General features: G+C 40.9%; 1 protein-coding gene across 30 annotated transcripts in view; it reads right to left on the bottom strand.

Annotated features, from left to right (window-relative positions):
- DOCK9 (dedicator of cytokinesis 9) overlaps positions 1–20,435 on the bottom strand; it is a 345,301-nt gene that overhangs the window by 118,394 nt on the left and 206,472 nt on the right. For 29 of the 30 annotated variants that reach the window (XM_066236469.1, XM_066236475.1, XM_066236493.1 and 26 more), the window contains exons 9-15: positions 20,067–20,134; positions 9,176–9,250; positions 7,754–7,894; positions 7,242–7,445; positions 6,736–6,858; positions 1,785–1,867; positions 1,116–1,238 (exon numbers count right to left, since the gene is read on the bottom strand). In XM_066236469.1, the coding sequence (XP_066092566.1) occupies positions 1,116–1,238; positions 1,785–1,867; positions 6,736–6,858; positions 7,242–7,445; positions 7,754–7,894; positions 9,176–9,250; positions 20,067–20,134 (817 nt within the window). The remainder of the gene's footprint in view (positions 1–1,115; positions 1,239–1,784; positions 1,868–6,735; positions 6,859–7,241; positions 7,446–7,753; positions 7,895–9,175; positions 9,251–20,066; positions 20,135–20,435) is intronic. The other variant, XM_066236468.1, reaches the window with a different exon arrangement.

Below are 20,435 nucleotides of genomic sequence, written 5' to 3'. Positions count from 1 at the left end.
TGCGGGAGGGGAAGAGAGAGACAGAGAGGAAGGTGCGGCGGAGGGGTGGAGAAGCAAATGGGCGCTTCTCCTGTGTGCCCTGGCCGGGAATCGAACCAGGGTCCTCCGCACGCTAGGCCGACGCTCTACCACTGAGCCAACCGGCCAGGGCCATTTCATTGTCTTTTAATACCCTCACTTCTTTCTCATTCCCAGAATTCTCCAAGAAAAATTCTAAACCCCACATCCCTTAGCAAAAGAAACCAGTTTCTGTAAGTTCAGAAATGAACTCCTGATGATAAGAGTGGATAAGAGCGGATTCTCAGCTAGACTGACTTCCACCATTGCTCAACCTCTCTTTACCAAAGCTACGGTTGAGTTATGTTCCCAAAAAGCTCTGTTTAATCGTAACTCTAGTACCAATGAATGTGACCTCATTTGGAAATAGGGTCTTTGCATATGTAATTAAGTGAAGATGAGGTCACTAAGGTTGGCCCTAATCCAGTATGGCATGTTCTTACAAGAAGGTAACTTAGACACACAGGAAGACAGCCATGTGAAGACAGAGGCAGAGATTAGAGTTATGCTTGGACATAACTTTAATTAATTTTGTTCTTCCTATTTCCACTTGCAGTAGCTTTGCTGAGTCCCTTCCCACCTCTTACACAGGCTCCTCAACTGCCTCCCTCTTCCTCAGCTTCATCTCTACCCCCAACCCACCCTTCACGGAACCACCAGAAACAGCCTTTACAGAATTCAAATGACCAAGGTTACTCTTCCAACTTCAACCCTCTCTTCTTTCCCAAGGACTTGAGGTACAACTCCATGCTCATCCAGCATGCCCTATGATGCTTGAGTGGAGTTATTTATTTATTTATTGCATTTTTCTGAAGCTGGAAACAGGGAGAGACAGTCAGACAGACTCCCGCATGCGCCCGACCGGGATCCACCCGGCACGCCCACCATGGGGCGAAGCTCTGCCCACCAGGGGGCGATGCTCTGCCCATCCTGGGCGTCGCCATGTTGTGACCAGAGCCATTGAGTGGAGCAATTTAAAAGATGGCTCCTGCTTCCTCCCTCCCACCAAACAACTTCTACTTTTCAGATGCGGAAATAAGTAAGGCCTTGAAACTCACTTCCGAAAGTCTGTAAGTAACTTGAGCATGTCGTCATTGGAGAGCTTATTGCTGTCTTGCTTGTAAAGAGCAGAGAATCTGGCATTTTTGTCAAGGTTTCCAGATGTATCTTTAAACAACGTCCTGAAACAGCAAAACAACACTTCTAAACTGAGTTTCCAAAAGACCAAAATAAATCCGCAACTTAATTCTGGTTTCTATGTGAAAATGAATTATTATTCCATTGGCTATAGCCAACAGAAATCTCATTATCTAAAAACATGGAAGATATTTATGAGGATGAGCACAACTAATTCAATTTACATAGAAAACATTTCCAGCAAATGGCCTGTGCTTAGGAAACAATACACACAGTCAAATGCTTAAGAAGCAGAGAGCACAAATACAGCGGACCTGCAGGCCTCGCTGGCTGGAACCTGGAACACCAGCTCTGCAGCACACATTCCTGCTCCTCCTGCCAGCTCCACATCCCTACCCTCCAATCAGCATCTTTCCTTTCTGTGACTCTGATAAAGAATTATCCAGATATGGGCTTATTTTTTTTCAACTTTACATATTTAAATCCTCTTTGTCTCTGGGCAATAAACACAGAATAGGTTGAGAGGTCTATCTCTCTCTCTCTCCATATAGCTCCATCTATATCAAAGATATAAAAGAGGTTCCCCTTACCTTGCTGCCCAAGCAAACGGCATCCTGTACTGTCCGAGTCTTTGGCATGCCTGCTTGGCATTCTTCAGCACCTTCTGAGCAACCTTGACAATATCAGAATAAAGCCATGAGATGCTGCATCTCACAGACAGGAGAATTATCATCTAAAAAGCCATCATCACATGTTCATTAAACAAGCTCTTACTATAGTATCAGATACAAAAGCAATTTCACTGTAATGAATATGGCTGGATTTACACTCAGCAGAGACTACACCATTTAATAAATTCTCCAGCCGTGCTTTTCAACACATGTAGAATGAAGACTGTTTCCTATGTTTTATGTTTTTTCTTACCTAAAATGCTGCTTTTGCAGGCAACAAGCATGCCATATCATAGGCCTTCATAGTTCTTTATGACTAAAAGCTACTTATTGTATGTCCCCTGAGTTATCGATAATTACTAATACTTGGTATTTATGCCAAAATACAGGGTAGGGCAAAAGTAGTCTTACAGTTGTTCATATGGAAAATACAATGATTAATAACTAATAATACAAGAATGAACTGTTTCGTATACTCACAACTGGAAATACAATGATTAATAACTAATAACACAAGAATAAATTGTTTCATATACTCACAACTGTAAACTTACTTTTGTCTCCCCCTGTATACCACATTATACTAGAGCAGGGGTCCCCAAAATACGGCCCGCGGGCCGCATGCGGCCCCCTGGGCCATTTATCCGGCCCCCACCGCACTTCCATAAGGGGCACCTCTTTCATTGGTGGTCAGTGAGAGGAGCCTAGTTCCCATTGAAATACTGGTCAGTTTGTTGATTTAAATTTACTTGTTCTTTATTTTAAATATTGTATTTGTTTCCCGTTTTGTTTTTTTACTTTAAAATAAGATATGTGCAATGTCCACAGGGATTTGTTCATATTTTTTTTATGGTCTGGCCCTCCAACAGTCTGAGGGACAGTGAACTGGCCCCCTGTGTAAAAAGTTTGGGGACCCCTGAACTAGAGTTTAAATGAGAACACTCATGAAAACACTAAGCTCTCACAGCTCCTAATATGCACTGGCTGGTGCAGAATCCCACAACTTGTGGATATTCATTAACAAGACGTTATAGGAGTTGACTGGTTACAGCAAGGTTTTCAATTGCTATCTTCTTGCTTTCTAAATATAAATTACTGCTATTTTCACTTCTTAAAGACCAATTCTGGCTTTCTATGGGTTGAATGATTTACACAGTGAAACATACTTGCTTTTTGACTTAAAATGTACTTGTGGCAGGTCTATTAATCATCTATATCCCTACTGATAAAGCAGATGACACTTACGTTTCCAAATTCGGCTGTATAAGGATATTGCACTGTTAGCAGCACAAAGTTTGATTCAGTCAGAGTGATGTGTTGAGGGTCTTATATATATCAGAGTGCATCAAAGACAAGCCTATTTTGGGAAAAGTAATCTAGGTTCTGTGAACCAGCCTGTGCTCTGCAGAGCTGCAGCACCAGCGTTGCCTGGGAGATCGTGAGGCATGCAGAATCGCAAACCACCCCCCCAGACCTCAGGGGTCAGAACCTGCCTCTGACCAGACCTCGGGTGACCTGCATGCACTGGATTTGAGAAGCGCCCATCTAGAAGACTTGAAGTCGAAGACAGCTGCCTGCCTAAGTCAGATTAAAACCTACAGGCCAATTCACCTCTCTACGTTCCACGTTCCATACCTTAAAGATGAAGGGCTTGAACCTTTCATTACAAAGTGTTATGATTCTACCACAACCATTCTTAGGGAATTCCTTCCTGCCTTCATGAGTGAACTGGGAAACACCGCTTGACTGAAATAGACCTCAGGACCTCGTCTCATCCCTCCCTTTCTTCTTCAAGTGGGGTATGTTCGTGTGGGGACTCGAGGGTAGGCAGTCAGAGGGTAAAGTGGCTTACTTTTCTGTAGTGGCAATTTTGGTAGAAACTACTATTTTTAGGTTTAACAATAATGACTATGTCATGGAGTAAAATGCAGTATTTGCATAAAACTTAAAGCCAAAACACAAGGCTTCAAATGAGTTTTATTCTTCCCTGCAGTGAACGAGGACTGAGCTCTCAGACTTCCACAGGGCGTGAACGGAACCCAATGTTTATGAAAGTCAAAGCGAAAAAGTCACTTTTGCCCTTTGGGTTTAGTTATGCCTCCTCTTTCTTTTCAAAAAAAATCTGCTCATGGTAGGCACCTACACAGACTTTTCATAAAAATGTCCTCCAAAATAGCCTGACCAGGCGGTGGCGCAGTGGATAGAGCATCAGACTGGGACGCAGACAACCCAGGTTCGAGACCCCGAGGTTGCCAGCTTGAGCGCGGGCTCATCTGGTTTGAGCAAAAAGCTCACCAGCTTGAACCCAAGGTCGCTGGCTCCAGCAAGGGGTTACTCAGTCTGCTGAAGGCCCGTGGTCAAGGCACGTATGAGAAAGCAATCAATGAACAACTAAGGTGTTGCAACACGCAATGAAAAACTAATGATTGATGCTTCTCATCTCTCTCCGTTCCTGTCTGTCTGTCCCCGTCTATCCCTCTCTCTGACTCACTCTCTGTCTCTGTAAATAAATAAATAAATAAATAAATAAATAAATAAAATTAAAAAAAAATTGTCCTCCAAAATAAAAATTTACTCCAAAAGATGTTCTAGACCCCTAGTCGGCAAACCGCGGCTCGTGAGCCACATGCAGCTCTTTGGCCCCTTGAGTGTGGCTCTTCCACAAAATACCACATGCGGGCGCTACCTTGATAAGGAATGTACCTACCTGTATAGTTTAAGTTTAAAAAATTTGGCTCTCAAAAGAAATTTCAATCGTTGTATTGTTGATATTTGGCTCTGTTGACTAATGAGTTTGCAGACCACTGTTCTAGACCATCTTGGAAAATATGAACAATTTTTATACACAGGAAGAAAAATCATCCCTCTGTCATATCTCTGCAAGACATATCCTGATGTAAGATGGCTGAATCTTAATCTCTGCTTTAAACTACTGCTTTGGGGGTGTGACTAATGGAACGAGGCGCACATGGCTGAGCTCTCCATCCCATAAGTGATGAAGAAAGAGCTGACGTCTGCGGACGCTTAAGGAATGCTGGAGTGTGGAGTGCGTCTAGCCCACAATGACGTGATTTTTGCACCAACACGAGCTGCCATTATTTCAAACCCTGCATGTGGCAAACAGAAGTAGCGAAGCTGGTGCAAATGAAATATGTTAGGTACACAGTCAGGGGAGTAGATCTTAGCGTGGGCCTTCACTGATTTCTAATCAAAACTTGGAGGAGCTAAAAGATCCCTCATCCATGGTTTCACAGACTTCATTTCAAAAATAAAAGTTTTACAGACTTCATTTCAAAAATAAAACAGAGACCAAACTTCACTTGCTTTTATCAGTCAGAAAGGCACACCGAAGCGATGCACCTGTGTAAACGGGCTTTTACTTGACTGGGGCTGTAATTAATGATTCCGATGTCCCATGTGGGTCAGTAATTTGTGGAGTTCACATCAGCATCGCCTTGCACATTATCTGTTTGATCCTAGCACTGTCCCTGAGAGGAAGGTAGGAGCAGGTAGCAACATTATCCTTCCATTACAGATGAAACATCTGGGGCCCAGAAAGGGGACATGATTTGTCCAAAGAACCCAGGCTACTTAGGTGCTCAGCACTTACCGTATTTCCCCGTGTATAAGACACACCCTTTTCTAGAAAATTTGGGGTCGAAAAACTGGGTGCAGCTTATACAGTGGTTGTAAATTTTTTTTTTACTTGCATTTCCCACTTTTTTTGCATGGATGAGGAGTTGTATGAATTTTATGATGAATAAAACTTGAGTTCAATAACTTTATGCAATACATTTTTTTCAAATTTCGGGCCCAAAAATTAAAGTGTGTCTTATACATGGGAGCGTTTTGTCCATGGGGAAATATGGTACGTGTCTGACTCCTAGAATCTATTCTTTGAAGACCATCCTGCGTCTTGGTGGACACACTCAGGATGTGTGGATGGCCACAAAAAGGAAGAGAGGAAACTGAGTCAGCTCAGCAAACCTCCTATTAGAGCCTCCGGGGTCTCCCCTCCTACTGTTGACCAGTCCCTGGTCAATGTATTAGGGCAATCTTCAAATGATCACTTTTTAAATATGAAAATACTGTAAAACTGGCAGGGATAGCTCTCAATAGCTTACTCTGACCAGGTGGCTCCCTGTGCTAGAAAGTGACAGTCAAGTGTCCTTTGGCCACTCTAGCTGTGGGACACTATGCAGGTAACTAAACCTTTGCAAACTTCAATTTTCTGAATGTGAAAGGTGGTCTGGGACTAGATGACTTTAATAATTCTATAGTATGTCCACACCTAGCCATCCTCCAGTTAATGAACAGTGCTTTGTCATACACCACACATATAACCTGTATGTTTCTCTTCCCTCTACCTAAGATCACACTCTCTCTGCTGCCATAACCCTGCCCCATCTGACAAAACATAAGTAGACCTGAACCATTAATCCTACTGACCATATCTGTGAGCCAGAGCATCTCCTAGTCTCCAGTCTCATATTTAAGTATAAATGGACCTAAATATATATAATTCTAGAACCTGAGACATCAACAAGATAAAAAAGCTCTATTTAGGTACAATATGTGAACTCTGTAATTCACAGAAAGTTCCCTACTAAGCCGATAATACTTCTGCAAATTATTTCACGATATAAGGATAGTCCAGCCAAATGGAGTATTTTATTCACATACAGGACTACTTTTCACTGAAAACTGGACACATAAAGTTAAACGTAAGAATAAATCTATGTACAGTAGTTTATATCTTTTGAAATATAAATACAGTTTAACTTTGATTTCCTTAAGCATTTCTACTTCAATGGAGACCCCCTTTTTCCAACTGCGGTGTATTATCACAAAGCATAAAAGTCATCCCTACCTTAGAAGAGTCTGAACTTTTCATGTATGGCTCAGCGACATGTGTGATGCTCCCCTGAAGAACTTTTTCAATTCTAGCCACAAGAAATATATCTGGATGAGGACATGTGATTGAAAATATACCCTAGGGACAAATAATTTTCTTCAGTAAGTAGAATTCACAGCCACATTAAACAAATCCCATAAATACCAAAGGTTCTAAAGCAGCAAAGAATGGTGAAACCATTTACTATAAGAAGCACCCAGTGCCAAACTGGTTAACTGATCAATAGTTCATCATCTACTCAAGCAGACTATTTGGTAGGAGAGGCAACTTGCAGAAAGTTTAGAACAAAGAAATAAGAAACCCAACCACTTCTTCTCTTAGCTTGCTTTTACTGTCTAATCAGACAAGCAGTCAATATTAACAACAGCCTCACCCCAGTTATGCATTACAAAGTCTATGTATTTACATAGCATGTGCAAAGTAAGTTTTAGTAGTATGACTACTGGGCACAGGCCCCCCACCTGCTTTGGATACTGCATGGCAGCCTCATGAAGGATGTCCTGAAGGGCAGGTATGCTCTGCCCGCTGCCATTCATCAGGGCCGGGGACGTGGTGGCCAGCATCTGCCTCACTGAGAAATGGTTCAAGTCCACGTGGAAATCGGCAGAAATCTTTCGGTTGTTCTTTATGTCAAACAGGGATAGAGTAACAAAGAAAGGCTCTACCTGAACAAAACAAAAGCAATCCCGACCATCACTATGGCTCAGACTCTCAGGGAAAAGAAGAATGCTGCTATCAAAGAAGAACTTACTAGACTTATTTATGATTGTGGCTATAAATTACTGCTAAAGAGAAACAGCCTTGATCTCTAGCTTTGCCACAAACATCCTGTTCCTGTAGGCTAAACAACCCCCATAACCGGATCCCCCATTGTACCTCCTTGATACCAGGAGCTAGAATTTCATGCCCAGACTGCACTGAAGTGGACACATCTGAAAACCTTATTTTTTTAAAAATCTTTTTTAAAAATTACATTTGTAGTGGGTCCTTCTTCATTTTCAGCAACACAGCATTGCAAATTGAAAGATAAATCATTGCACTTGACAATAATTCTTTTTCCAAACTTCTCTTCAAATGGTTTCAATTCTGGCTCAGCTGATGAGAAGTCAAGCTTCTTTTAAAAGAAAAGTAAACATATAAATATATTATGCTCACATTAAAAAAAAAATCCCATAATAAATGTAGCCTAAGGAAACTGACATATGGAAAAGCCACACACATTCATTACTCATAATAGTATTACTACTTTATAAGTTTATATAGTTCATAATACTGGTCAAACGTGACAGTATATCTACATACGAGATTATCACACAGAGCTTAAAAACTATGGTTATGAGCAACTCAATGCCCATCAACAGATGAATGGATAACAAAATGTGATATATACATACAACAGAATATTATTCAGCCACAAAAAGAAATAAAGTTCTGACTATGCTACAACATGGGTAGACCTTGAAAACATTATGCTATATGGAATAAACTAGACACCGAAGGACAAATATAGCATGATTGCACATAAATGAGGTTCCTAAAATAGGCAAGTTCACAAAGACAGACATAAGAACAGAGGTTACTCGGGGTGGTAAGGGGAAGGAGGAATGGGGAAGTTACTGCTGAATGGATCAAGGGTTCCTGTTGGGGATGATGAAGAAGTTCTGGGAATGGATAGTGTTTCAGTTATGCAGCACTGTAAATGTTCCTGACCATGAAACCGCACACTTAAAAGGGGTTAAAATAGTAAATTTTATGTTATGTATACTTTATCACAACAAATAAAAATTGTCAAAAAGCAAAATATGGTTATGAATTCTGTGAAAAAACATAGGAAATCACTTATTAAAGTTAAGTGGGGAAAGAAGTTCTATTTTAAAAAAAGACCATAAACAAAGGGGGAAACACAGCAGCAAATACTGCAGAAGGGTTGTCCCCTCCGAGCAATCCCATCTGCGGCAGCGAGAGGCAGGTCCTCGCCACACCGCGTCCTGGACTCGGTCGGGACACAGCCACGGGTCACATGCACTGTGAGGCTTGCGCCTGGTTCTGACCTTGGCTGGTCACGAAACACCACTTTCAGCTGGGGATCTGCAGGGATGCTTGTTATTTTCTGACTATTATTTTATAGGATAAACTATGTTCTTTGTGGACCAGAGAATGTCTTTGGATAAATCTCTCTCAATTTTCAACAATCTATTGTATATCAAATATTCACAATGGTTACACGCTAGTGATGAGATTATAAGTTGTTTTTATTTTTCCTCTTCCCCTTGAATTTTCTATATTGCTGTTATATTGCTTGTCAATCCAAAATATACAAAATAAAGAAACAATCTGTCAAAGGTTTTCTTTGTCAAACTTTGTTTTAAATTTTAAACATTAAAATAGTTCCTACCTGGGCATCTGGGTCCAAGTAAAAGAGTTTAACTCTGCTTTCACTTTTCAGCTTGATTTCTGCTTCTCGTGTACTCTGATAACAAGATAAACAAAATATTGATTACATTTAAAAATAACCCTTTTCCTACAGGCGTGTCCAAGAGTGTTTGCATGCGGCCCCATCCTGAAGAGCCAGGCTGCCAGACGACTCAGCCCTCTTCGTGGAGATGAGCCGCCTGTCACGAACAAGGTCAAGCACACAGCACACCACAGGAGTGCTGTGGGGAGGGAAAAGAAGTTAATTCCTGATCCCTGCCCGTATGGCGATGACAATCAAATCAGGGAGTCAAAAACAATACAAAGGGAGCAAAAGAGAATAATTACACGTAACTATCAAGAAAGGCTTCATAATGTAATGGAATAGAGGCTGGGCTTTGGAAGAAGCAGTGGACTTGAGGAAGCAAAAAGGAGGAAAACATTTTAGGCCGAATAAAGAGGAAGCACAGCACAGATAGATACTGAGCGTGAAAATGAGTCCAGATGGTGGAAATACTTAAGGTCCACTTAAGACTGAGGGTACAAGCAATGGAAGAGAAGGGAGTCTGTTTTGAGTGCCAGGATAGAGCAAACTATGGCAGATCCGGCCATAGGTGTCTATTGCAGGGAGGGGACATTGCTGATTTATATTTACTGAGAACCTATCATGTGTCAAGAACTAGGGACACAAACATGAATGAAATGAAATCCCTACCCCCAAGGAACACTAGCTGAGAAGACAGAATCTAAACAGGCAATAAGAATGGCAACAGAAAGCATAAGGAACAGTGAGAGCTAACGTGGACCAGGAGGCGGCAGTCAGGACAAAGCTCCCAGAGGAAGGCCTATCTTGGAACACCAGAACACCTGGCCAGGAAAGGAGAGAAGGGCAACCTAGGAGGAGGCACTGCAGGTGCAAAAGTGCAAGTCACACCTGAGCAATTACAAAATCATTTATTATGACTGCATGTTTGGGCATTATGAAAAAAGCAAAGCAAGCCTGACCAGGTGGTGGCGCAGTGGATAGAGCGTCGAACTGGGATGCGGAAGGACCCAGGTTCAAGACCCCGAGGTCGCCAGCTTGAGCGCGGGCTCATCTGGTTTGAGCAAAGAGCTCACCAGCTTGGACCCAAGGTTGCTGGCTCCAGCAGGGGGTTACTCAGTCTGCTGAAGGCCCACGGTCAAGGCACATATGAGAAAGCAATCAATGAACAACTAAGAAGCCGCAACGCGCAACGAGAAACTGATGATTGATGCTTCTCATCTCTCTCCGTTCCTGTCTGTCTGTCCCTGTCTATCTCTGCCTCTGTAAAAAAAAAAAACCACAAAAAAAAAAAACACAAAAAAAACCAAAGCAAAATGAGCCTGCGGTTTGTATGTTAAGGACCAGGGATTTTGTTCAAAACCAAAAAAAGAAAAGAAAAAGAAAGACACGAAAAGAAAAATCCTGCAATATTTCATGCAAGGGAATAAAATAACTAGCTTTGCATTTTATTATTATTTATTTTACAGAGACAGAGAGAGGGATAGACAGGGACAGACAGACAGGAACAGAGAGAGATGAGAAGCATCAATCATTAGTTTTTCATTGCGTGTTGCAACACCTTAGTTGTTCATTGATTGCTTTCTCATATGTGCCTTGACCATGGGCCTTCAGCAGACCGAGTAACCCTTTGCTGGGGCCAGCTCAAGCTGGTGGGATCTTGCTCAAACCAGATTAGCTCGCGCTCAAGCTGGTGACCTCGGGGTCTCGAACCTGGGTCCTCTGCATCCCAGTCCGACGCTTTATCCAGTGCACCACCGCCTGGTCAGGCTAGCTTTGCATTTTAGAAGCATCACCCAGGTATAGCTGAGGAAATGAATTAAAAGGGGAAAGATGAGGAGGCCCAGACGGTCTCCTGTGGGTTATCACTACTGCCTCTCAGTTTCATAGCAAGGCCCATAACAAATTCCACATTCCTAGCTTGAGCAGTCTGCTGTCTGGTCAATCCATTAACTGAGATAGATAATTCAGAAGGAAGAGCAAGACTGTAGAGAAGGTGATAAACTAAGACTCTGAATGTGCCTGTGGGGTTTCTGACTGGAAACATCCAGTAGACCGCTAGAGGATGGAACTCGAGCACAAGGTAGGAATGAGGGCCAGAATCACGGACGTGGAGAGGAGCCACTGAGAGAAAGACGGATATGGTGGCAGAGATGGGGGTTGCAGAAGTGGAATCTGGAAACAGAAAGAAGGTCCTAAGATATCCACAAGACAGAAGTAATCTCCCACCATATTATTTCTCACACCTGGCTCCTCTAATCAACATCCTATTCTGGCTACTCTCAGTCTCAATGGTTAAATCTGTAGTCAGGCCCTAGCTGGAGAGCTCAGTTGGTGAGAGCATCATACCAACGTGCAGAAGTGGACTCTTCGACCTCTGGTCAGGGCACATACAAGAACAGATCAACGTTGCTGTCTGTCTCTCTCCTTCTCTTCCTCTCTTGCTAAAAGCAATTTAAAATTTTTTTTTAAATCTGTAGTCAGAAGAGAATGTCTTCTCTCATGTACTCCTTTCTGCCAAGACCACAAGTTACATATGTTACATCTCAGCATGTGATGGGTCAGTGACAGCTCAATGGAGAGGGTATCTTATCCTCTCTGCTGGTGGCTGACCAAGGTTTATTATTACATTTTTCTTTATGGCTAACAAGAAATGGAGCACTGCCTTAATTTTCACAGGCATGTAGCTGTTATAACAGGTTCTTAGCAATGATCCAAACTCTATCATAACAATATTTAACCAACTGCCCATAGGTCCAGTAAAATGAAATGACCACCAGCATACTAAGAAACTAGATTCTAGTTGTAGTTAAGTCATTAACTAGCAGTATGAACTTGAGCAAGCCACTTTGCCTCTCTGGACTCCGTTTTCATTCCTGAGTAAAAAGACCGAACAAGATGATGTCTCAATGCTCACGCACAACAGTTTGTCTCAATGCTATCTATGAGAGCTTTCAGGCTTCTGGAGGTTAACGGACATTCCTACAAATCGTCTGTTCACACTTACAAGGGAAAACATGTATGTACCTGTAGCTGAGGTAGGCTCCTATCACCTTTCCTAGTCTTTCACATCAAAAAAGCCAGAACCTGAGTTTGTAAAATCTACTCTACTGAGCTCAAAGAATTTGCTTTACTTTGTACAGAGCCATAATGTTCCCTAACAAAAACATCAGTATGAGGTCTTGCAAGCCACCACCAACAGTAACTAACACCTTACACGCCTGAGTTTCTGCTTGAACCCTTCAACAAAGGAGAATACAGTACTGTAATCTCAGGCACTGGAGGAGAGCATGGGTTTTTAATGTAGACTCAATTCCTAGTGCTTCCCTGGGAGATGACTGTTGTCTCAAGTTGACTGTGCTAGGAGATGAAAAATGAATAAAGCAATGAGCTCCAGACACACAGAGGAAAAACAGGGATGCAGACATATTAAAAGAAAAAAAAAAATCAACAACTAGCCAAAATAGACTCAAAGCATCCTGATGTTGCCACTAATATCCAAGAGATATAGTCTTCACTGGAGAAACCATTAAAGGTGAGAGAAAGGACAACCTTAGACATAAAATTAACCTAAAAGCTTATAATCCACCTGATATACATTGACAGCTATACAATAAGATAGATAAAAAGCAAACTCAACTTCTTTTAGTTCCTCCCAGCGCTCCCAAAGCCTAGCATGCATTAAACAGAGTGTATATACCTGATAAATGGTGTCTGAAGAAATTACCAGATAAAACCTGGACCGTAAGAAAATGAGGCTCAGGACTGTCAGGGCATCTTAATGATAAAAATTAATATTTATTGATAATAGCCAACATCTCTGCGCTAGGTATCATCCTAAGCGCACATTTATATTTTGTACAAACTTAGGAGGCAGGGTTATCCTTGTTTAAAAGAGAAGATTCTGAGTCATGAGTGGTAAATACTTTGCCTAGGAACTCACAACATTAAACAGAAGCCTGGCTTCTGAGGTTATCTGGCATCAGAGCACACAGTCACATTAAACAAAAGACAAAAAAATAAAAATTAGTAAAGAATATGAGCAGGCCAGTCAGAGAAGAAGGAACTGAAATGGTAAATAAATATATGAAAATGTTAAAAATATCATTACTAAGCAGCAAAATACAAATTAAAGGAGTGAAATACCATTTTTTCACTTCTCTGGTAAGGATGAAGAAAAATAGGAATGTGAATTGTTACAACTGACTAGGAAAATAACCTGTCAATATTTAACATTAAAAACAATAACCTCTGACCCATAAATCCCACTTTGGGGAATTTCACCTACTGAAATAAGAGCACATGCATTTAAGCTTATAAATTTGTCATATTTTGTTTTTGTTTTTGTGGGATTTTTTGTGACAGAGAGAGGGACAGATAAGGACAGACAGACAGGAAGGAAGAGAGATGAGAAGCATTAAATCTTTGTTGTGGCACCTTAGTTGTTCACTGATCGCTTTCTCATATGTGCCTTGACTGGGGCGGGGGGGGGGGCAAGCTCCAGCCGAGCCAGTGACCCCTTACTTAAGCCAGCGACCTTGGGTTCAAGTTAGTGACCTTGGGCTTCAAGCCAGTGACCTTTGGGTTCAAGCCAGCAACCATAGGGTCATGTCTATGATCCCATGCTCAAGCCAACAACCCCAAGCTCAAGCTAGGGAGCCTGTGCTCAAGTTGGCAAACCTCGTGGTTTTGAACCTGGGTCCTCTGCATACCAGGCCTATGCTCTATCCACTGCACCACTGTCTGGTCAAGCTGTTACAATGTTTATTGAGTATTGTTTATAGAAGCTAAAAACTGAGAATAATCTAAGTGTTTGTAAATAGGAAGATGGTGAATTAAAATTGTGCAAACCCACATCTGGAATATTATGCAGCTATAAAAAAGAGTAAACTAGATCCAGAAACATCTATGAAATATTTTTAAGTGGTAGAACAAGTTGTACAGTAATGCATATATCATGAGCATATGTTTATTTTTTATTTTTATTTTTATTTATTTTTTTAAATTTATTCATTTTTTTAGAGAGGAGAGGGAGAGACAGAGAGAGAGAGAGAGAGAGGAGAGACTGAAAGAGAGAAGGGGGAGGAGCTTGAAGCATCAACTCCCATATGTGCCTTGCCAGGCAAGCACAGGGTTTCGAACCAGCGACCTCAGCATTTCCAGGTCGACGCTTTATCCACTGTGCCACCACAGGCCAGGCTATTTTTTTATTTTTATTTATTCATTTTAGAGAGGAGGGAGGGAGGGGGAGAGAGAGAGAGAGAGAGAGAGAGAGAGAGAGAGAGAGAGAAAGAAAGGGGGGAGGAGCAGGAAGCATCAATTCCCATATATGCCTTGGCCAGACAAGTGCAGGGTTTTGAACTGGCAACCTCAGTGTTCCCAGGTCGACGCTTTATCCACTGCGCCACCAGAGGTCAGGCATCATGAGCATATTTTTAAAGAACAATGAAAAATACTACATATGTGTGCATGCTTCTATGAGCAATAGGTTTGGTGAAAGCTGTGGCAATGGAGGATGAGGAAAAAGATTAACTTTTTATATAACTGGATATTTTTACTTATTATAGCAAGCACATTTATTTTTATTTAACTGTTAGTAAAGATAAAATAAATTCCTATAATATGTACTCTCATCACAATCTAAAGGCTTACAAAATAGAGCTGTAAAAACAAACAGAAAAACATTATCCCACAGACTATGACATCTAGCACTTCTCAAAGTGACAGAAACCAGCTCTGCTCTTAAAATAACCCGTGGTTAGTTCCTACTGTGGAGGTAGGAAGAACTGGACTGGCTTGTTCCCCAACTTTGCCTCTGTCATCATACCCACAGCCCAGCTAATACTTTGGGCTCAGTACAGAGGAATAGGAGAGGAGAATGAAGAGAATGGACAATGACAGAGCTGTCTTCTGTAAAACCTGCCACCTGCTCAGAAGTCAAAGAAGAGAATGACTCATCTAACACAGAGGCTATTCCCTCCACTTCTATAGACCCTAAGTTTAATCACTAACGACACATGCCAACAAGGGTTTCTGCCTTGAGGGGCAGTTCTAAACCAAACATTTCCCAGTTTCCAGAGGGATTGCTGTAGGCCTACTTTGTGTCCTAAATTTATCTCTGAGCAGATAAAATAACCAAAGGTCAAAGACTATGGCCAAAAGCATTTCACTTTGAGAATGGTTGTCAGTATTATACTGTGTTGACTGTTGGATCATTACAATGAGTAGACAAGCAGCATTTCACTTTGAGAATGGTTGTCAGTATTATACTGTGTTGACTGTTGGATCATTACAATGAGTAGACATCGTAATATTTAGCAAAATCCTTTGAGGCCAGAATAAATACTTTTTAATGTAAAGAGTTGTCATGATTTGTTTCCACTACTTCCAAGATAACTCCCTGGGATTATCATCTTATCCTCTCTATCACAAAGCTATAATAAATAATTACAGAATTGGGAGGCCCAAGAAATATAGACAGCTGGCCTCACAAACACAACTCTAACCAATTTCTTTGTATCATAACACAATTACTAGCTTTCTACATCAGGATATAGGGAAGGAAGCATCAGTTACAGACTTGGTTTTAAAAATTAGCAAAGGTGTATGTGAAACTGTTTGGGTTCTGACATGTACTATTGACCTTGGTCACTTGACCCTTACTCAACCTCAATGAGACTATAAAGTTTGAGATACCACAGTTTCTACTGTGTTCAACTGTAAAAGATTTACCAAGAAAGATAAGTTAGTTAGCTGAAAATAAGTTATAAGATATGTGGATACAAGCAAATTTGGATTGACATGAAATAATACTTTTCTTTCAGAACCCAAAGGGGAAAGAAACCCAATTAAGCTGAGCTGCTAATCTCTGAATACAAAAAAAGCCTCAAAAACACAATGGCTGTGGAGTAGAAAAATATAAGGTTTGAAAGCATGAGGCTTTTCTTCATACTTTTTTTTGTTTTGTTCTGTTTTGTATTTTTCCGAAGCTGGAAACAGGGAGGCAGTCAGACAGACTCCCGCATACGCCCGACCGGGATCCATCCGGCATGCCCACCAGGGGGCGATGCTCTGCCCATCTTGGGGCGTCGCTCTGCCGCAATCAGAGCCATTCTAGCGCCTGAGGCAGAGGCCACAGAGCCATCCTCAGCACCCGGGCAAACTTTGCTCCAATGGAGCCTCGGCTGCGGGAGAGGAAGAGAGAGACAGAGAGGAAGGAGAGGGGGAGGGATGGAGAAGCAGATGGGCGCTTCTCCTGTGTGCCCTGGCTGGGAATCGAACCCAGGACTCCTGCACGCCAGGCCGACGCTCTACCACTAAGCCAACCGGCCAGGGCCTCTTCATACTGTCTTTATACAAGGAAATGATATACATCCCAATGTCACTTTCGGATAAATGTAATCAGTTAAAAATTATTAAATAAATAGTAATCTGATATTAACCCTAGATTTTAAAGAGATAACTAACATTACACACACACACACACACACACACACACCACACACACACACACACACGTTTACAGCCTGGCCAGTGGTGGTGCAGTGGATAGAGTGTAGACCTGGGATGCTGAGGTCCCACGTTTGAAACCACAAGGCTGCCGGTTTAAGCGCGGGGTCACCAGTTTGAGCATGGGATCATCAATATGATTCCATGGTCGCTGGCTTGAAGCACAAGGGGCATTGGCTCAGGTGGAGCCACCTGGTCAAGACACGTATGAGAAGCAATAAATGAACAACTAAAGTGATGCAACTATAAGTTGATGCTTCTCATCTCTCTCCCTTCCTGTCTGTCTCTCCCTCTCTCTCTCTTCCTCTAAAAAAAAATCAAAAACAAAACAAAACAAAAAACCATACAGTTTATAAAAGAATAAGTATTCTGATATGATAAATGCTGTTAAATTTACAACAAACATGCTTGGTTGCATATTAGACAATAGGAAGAAAAAGACAGGTTTTTGGGTAAATAGAGCATATGACTTAATAAAATAATAATAATAGCAGTAAATGTACAAACAATATAAGGGCCAAGAATATACAAAAGATTCTGAAAACCTACGTCTGTATTATTCCTACCACATGTAAGGGATCCCTCCATTATATTCCAGAATGAGGCTTCAGTTATTTTTGTACTAAAACAACTTCCTGTCACTCATATCCTGTTTGGTCATGTCTCAGTCACAGTGGAAAACAAAAGCCAGGGCAACAGGATAAATGAAGCAGAAAGCGGCACTGACCAGAGAGAGCCTGCCATTAAATCACACTTGTAAGGGCTCTGCCTGCCCCTGCTGTCCTAGTCCTTTCTCCAAAATCTTAACTGTGGCCTGATCACCTGCTGGACCCTCTTTGCACCTTCCTGCCCTGGTACTGACCTCTTTTACTTCTTCATTCCCTGATGGAACCTGCCCTCCTCACACAGCTCTGCGCCTCCTGCTTGCCTCTCTCCCCCTCCCTCCCACTCCATTCTTCCATCTCAGATTCTCCACTACCTCAGTAAAAAATAAAACAAAGAGCAAGAAATGGGGATTGAAACCAATTAAGTTGATTTCACCAACTAAAATAGCTTCAGCTAGCATAGTTGTTAAACACAGTTTGGAAACAGCTCCAAATGTTATACACACACACATATACATATACATATACATATACATATACATATACATATACATATAGTATCAGGCTAGGTAACCCAGACTTTTTAAAAATGTGTGTGTGTGTATTTATTATTATTTTTTCATTTCCCCAGGTCTTAGGATCAAAGGATTCTGAGTTATGCTGGCTAGGCAGTAGTAAGCAATGAGAGAAGAAAGGAGAGCACAACTCCTGGGTGTCTTCACATGAAAAGAAATACAGATTTCTAATTAATCAACATTAGGCTCAAATAATTGGAGTCTTCTCCTAGGTTTTCACTGTGTTCATCCAGTAAGTGCAGAAAGGTACACTTTGAATTCTAGATTGCATTGCATACATTATCTGTCTCAACAAATGTCTTGCTTTGAGAAATTATGAATCACCAAACATCCAGAAACAAAAAAGCTCATCTCCATGTAAAATATGATACACAGAAGTTCATAACACAAAAGAGCAAACAAACACCAGAACTCTTCCCAGACTAAAATGTGGTTTAAAATGGTGGCACTAAAATTAGCTTTAATAGGCAGGTGCTAAAAAGATACTGTGGTAACAGTCAAGTCCTAAGAAAAACAATATTCTGAAGTCCTAGAAAGGGAGGGAGATTTTATATTTTAGAAGAACCATGTTGTCTGAAGTAAAGGTCAGTGCTGAATGCTAGTCTATTTATAATTGTATACAGACAAACCATGTTTTCTATTATAGTGTTTAAGATGTGGGTGTGTCTAGTCTTTATTTCATTGTATTTGAAAAAAAGAAATAGAAAGGCAGTAACAGAATAAGAATATAAAGAGCTAGAGAAGACAAAGATATTTCTCTCGTTTAAAAAAGAAATCATTCATAGATGCACACAAGGAGACTATTACAAGAATATTTGCTGTAACATTGTAATAGAAAAACTGGAAGTAACAGAACAGCTAATATAAAATGCTTTCACGATGCAATAAAAGGGATGTTACAGATCTATATACTTGGATCTCAAAAATAATGCTGAATTAAAAAATAAAACCAAGTGCAGAATAATACATTAGCATTTATATAACATTTTAAAACAAACAAAACATATCCCTATATATCTTATAATAGATATATTGGTAAAGATATAAAAATTAAATGGAAAGAACCCCAGAAAACTCTTAATAGTACTTGTCTCTGGTTGAGGTTGCTAAAAAAGAAGGAAAAAGAATAAGGATGATGTTTAAAAAGAACTTTATAACTGATATTTTTTCTTTAAAAAAATATGGAAGCTAAAAATATAATAACAGGTGTTGAATCTGGGTGGTGAGAATATGGTCGTTTTGTTCTTTGTGCTTTTCAGTAGCTTGTAAATTTCTCAAAATTATAAAAAACAGGTGTAACTTTTTTTCCCCATCAGAATGGCCCATCAACAGTATCACTGACAACCCCCCTTTGGTTCAGTGGCAAAATTCACATGAATCCATAATCTTTGGAATTGTGCCTAGTAATTTGAATACAGGCTGCAAATGTGTGAACACAGTAAGTAGCTTGTTACCATGGGAGCATTTACCTATATATTTTGGTTATTTCTTCAATACTTATAGTATGGTATCAAATATTATGGAGGAAAAAACACTTAAAGAATAATTAAAAAAGAATTGTTTGTACGGCACTTTCTGGGAAACAGACTGAAATCCGACTTAGGTCAGTGATATATTTCACCTCAGCAAATATTCAAATTAGAAAAGAAAGAGCAGTAATTACAATAGATTTCTTTTTTTAGGCAAGAGGAGGAGAGATAATGAGGCAGGCTCCCACATTTGCTCTTATCAGGATCTACCTGGCAATCCCATCTTGGGCCAATGCTCAAATACCGAGCTATTATTAGTGCCTGAGGCTGATGCACTCCAATGGAGTCATCCTCAGCTCCCAGGGCCACACTCAAACCAATAGAGCTTCTGGATGCAGGAGGGGGAAGAGGGAGAAAAGGAGGAGAGGGAAGGAGGGAGAAGCAGATGGTCACTTCTCCCGTGTACCCTGACCAAGAGTCAGACCTGGGGCGTCCATACACCAGGCCAATCCTCTATCCACTGAGCAACCAGCCAGAGCCTAGAATGTTATTTTAAAGATTTACTACAACCAGCCAGGGCCAACAGTGTCATTTTAGTAAATCATTTCAACAGCCGAAATGAAAACTATTTCAACATCATTCTATGAAGACAGAAGATTTAAGATAATGTTACCTTGACAAGTTCAGGCAGGTAGCTATCTAAACCGGAACCAGAACCTTCCAATTTGCTTTGTTCATCATCTAAAACAGCAAAAACAGATTCACTGACTCAACTGCAGTTGAACACAAATATTTTTTAAAACAGAAGGAAGAAGGTCATTTCTTTCATGTGCCTTTGAACACACTGTGTTTTAACCTTGGATATGCATTAGAAATACCTCGGAGCTTTGAAAATAAATTTTGATGCTCAAGCCAAATGACGAAAGTTCAAAATTTGATAGAGGGTACAGCACTGACACTGTCTGATGAGAACTGATACCAGTCATGAGCACCAGCCCATAGGGCCACACCCATCAGACAGGTTATAAGTCAGGCCTCTCCA

This window comes from Saccopteryx bilineata, chromosome 6 (assembly GCF_036850765.1).
Source record: "Saccopteryx bilineata isolate mSacBil1 chromosome 6, mSacBil1_pri_phased_curated, whole genome shotgun sequence".
Classification (NCBI taxonomy): Eukaryota; Metazoa; Chordata; class Mammalia; order Chiroptera; family Emballonuridae; genus Saccopteryx; species Saccopteryx bilineata.
Note: the sequence above shows the minus strand (reverse complement) of the source record. Positions and strands in the feature narration are given on the sequence as shown.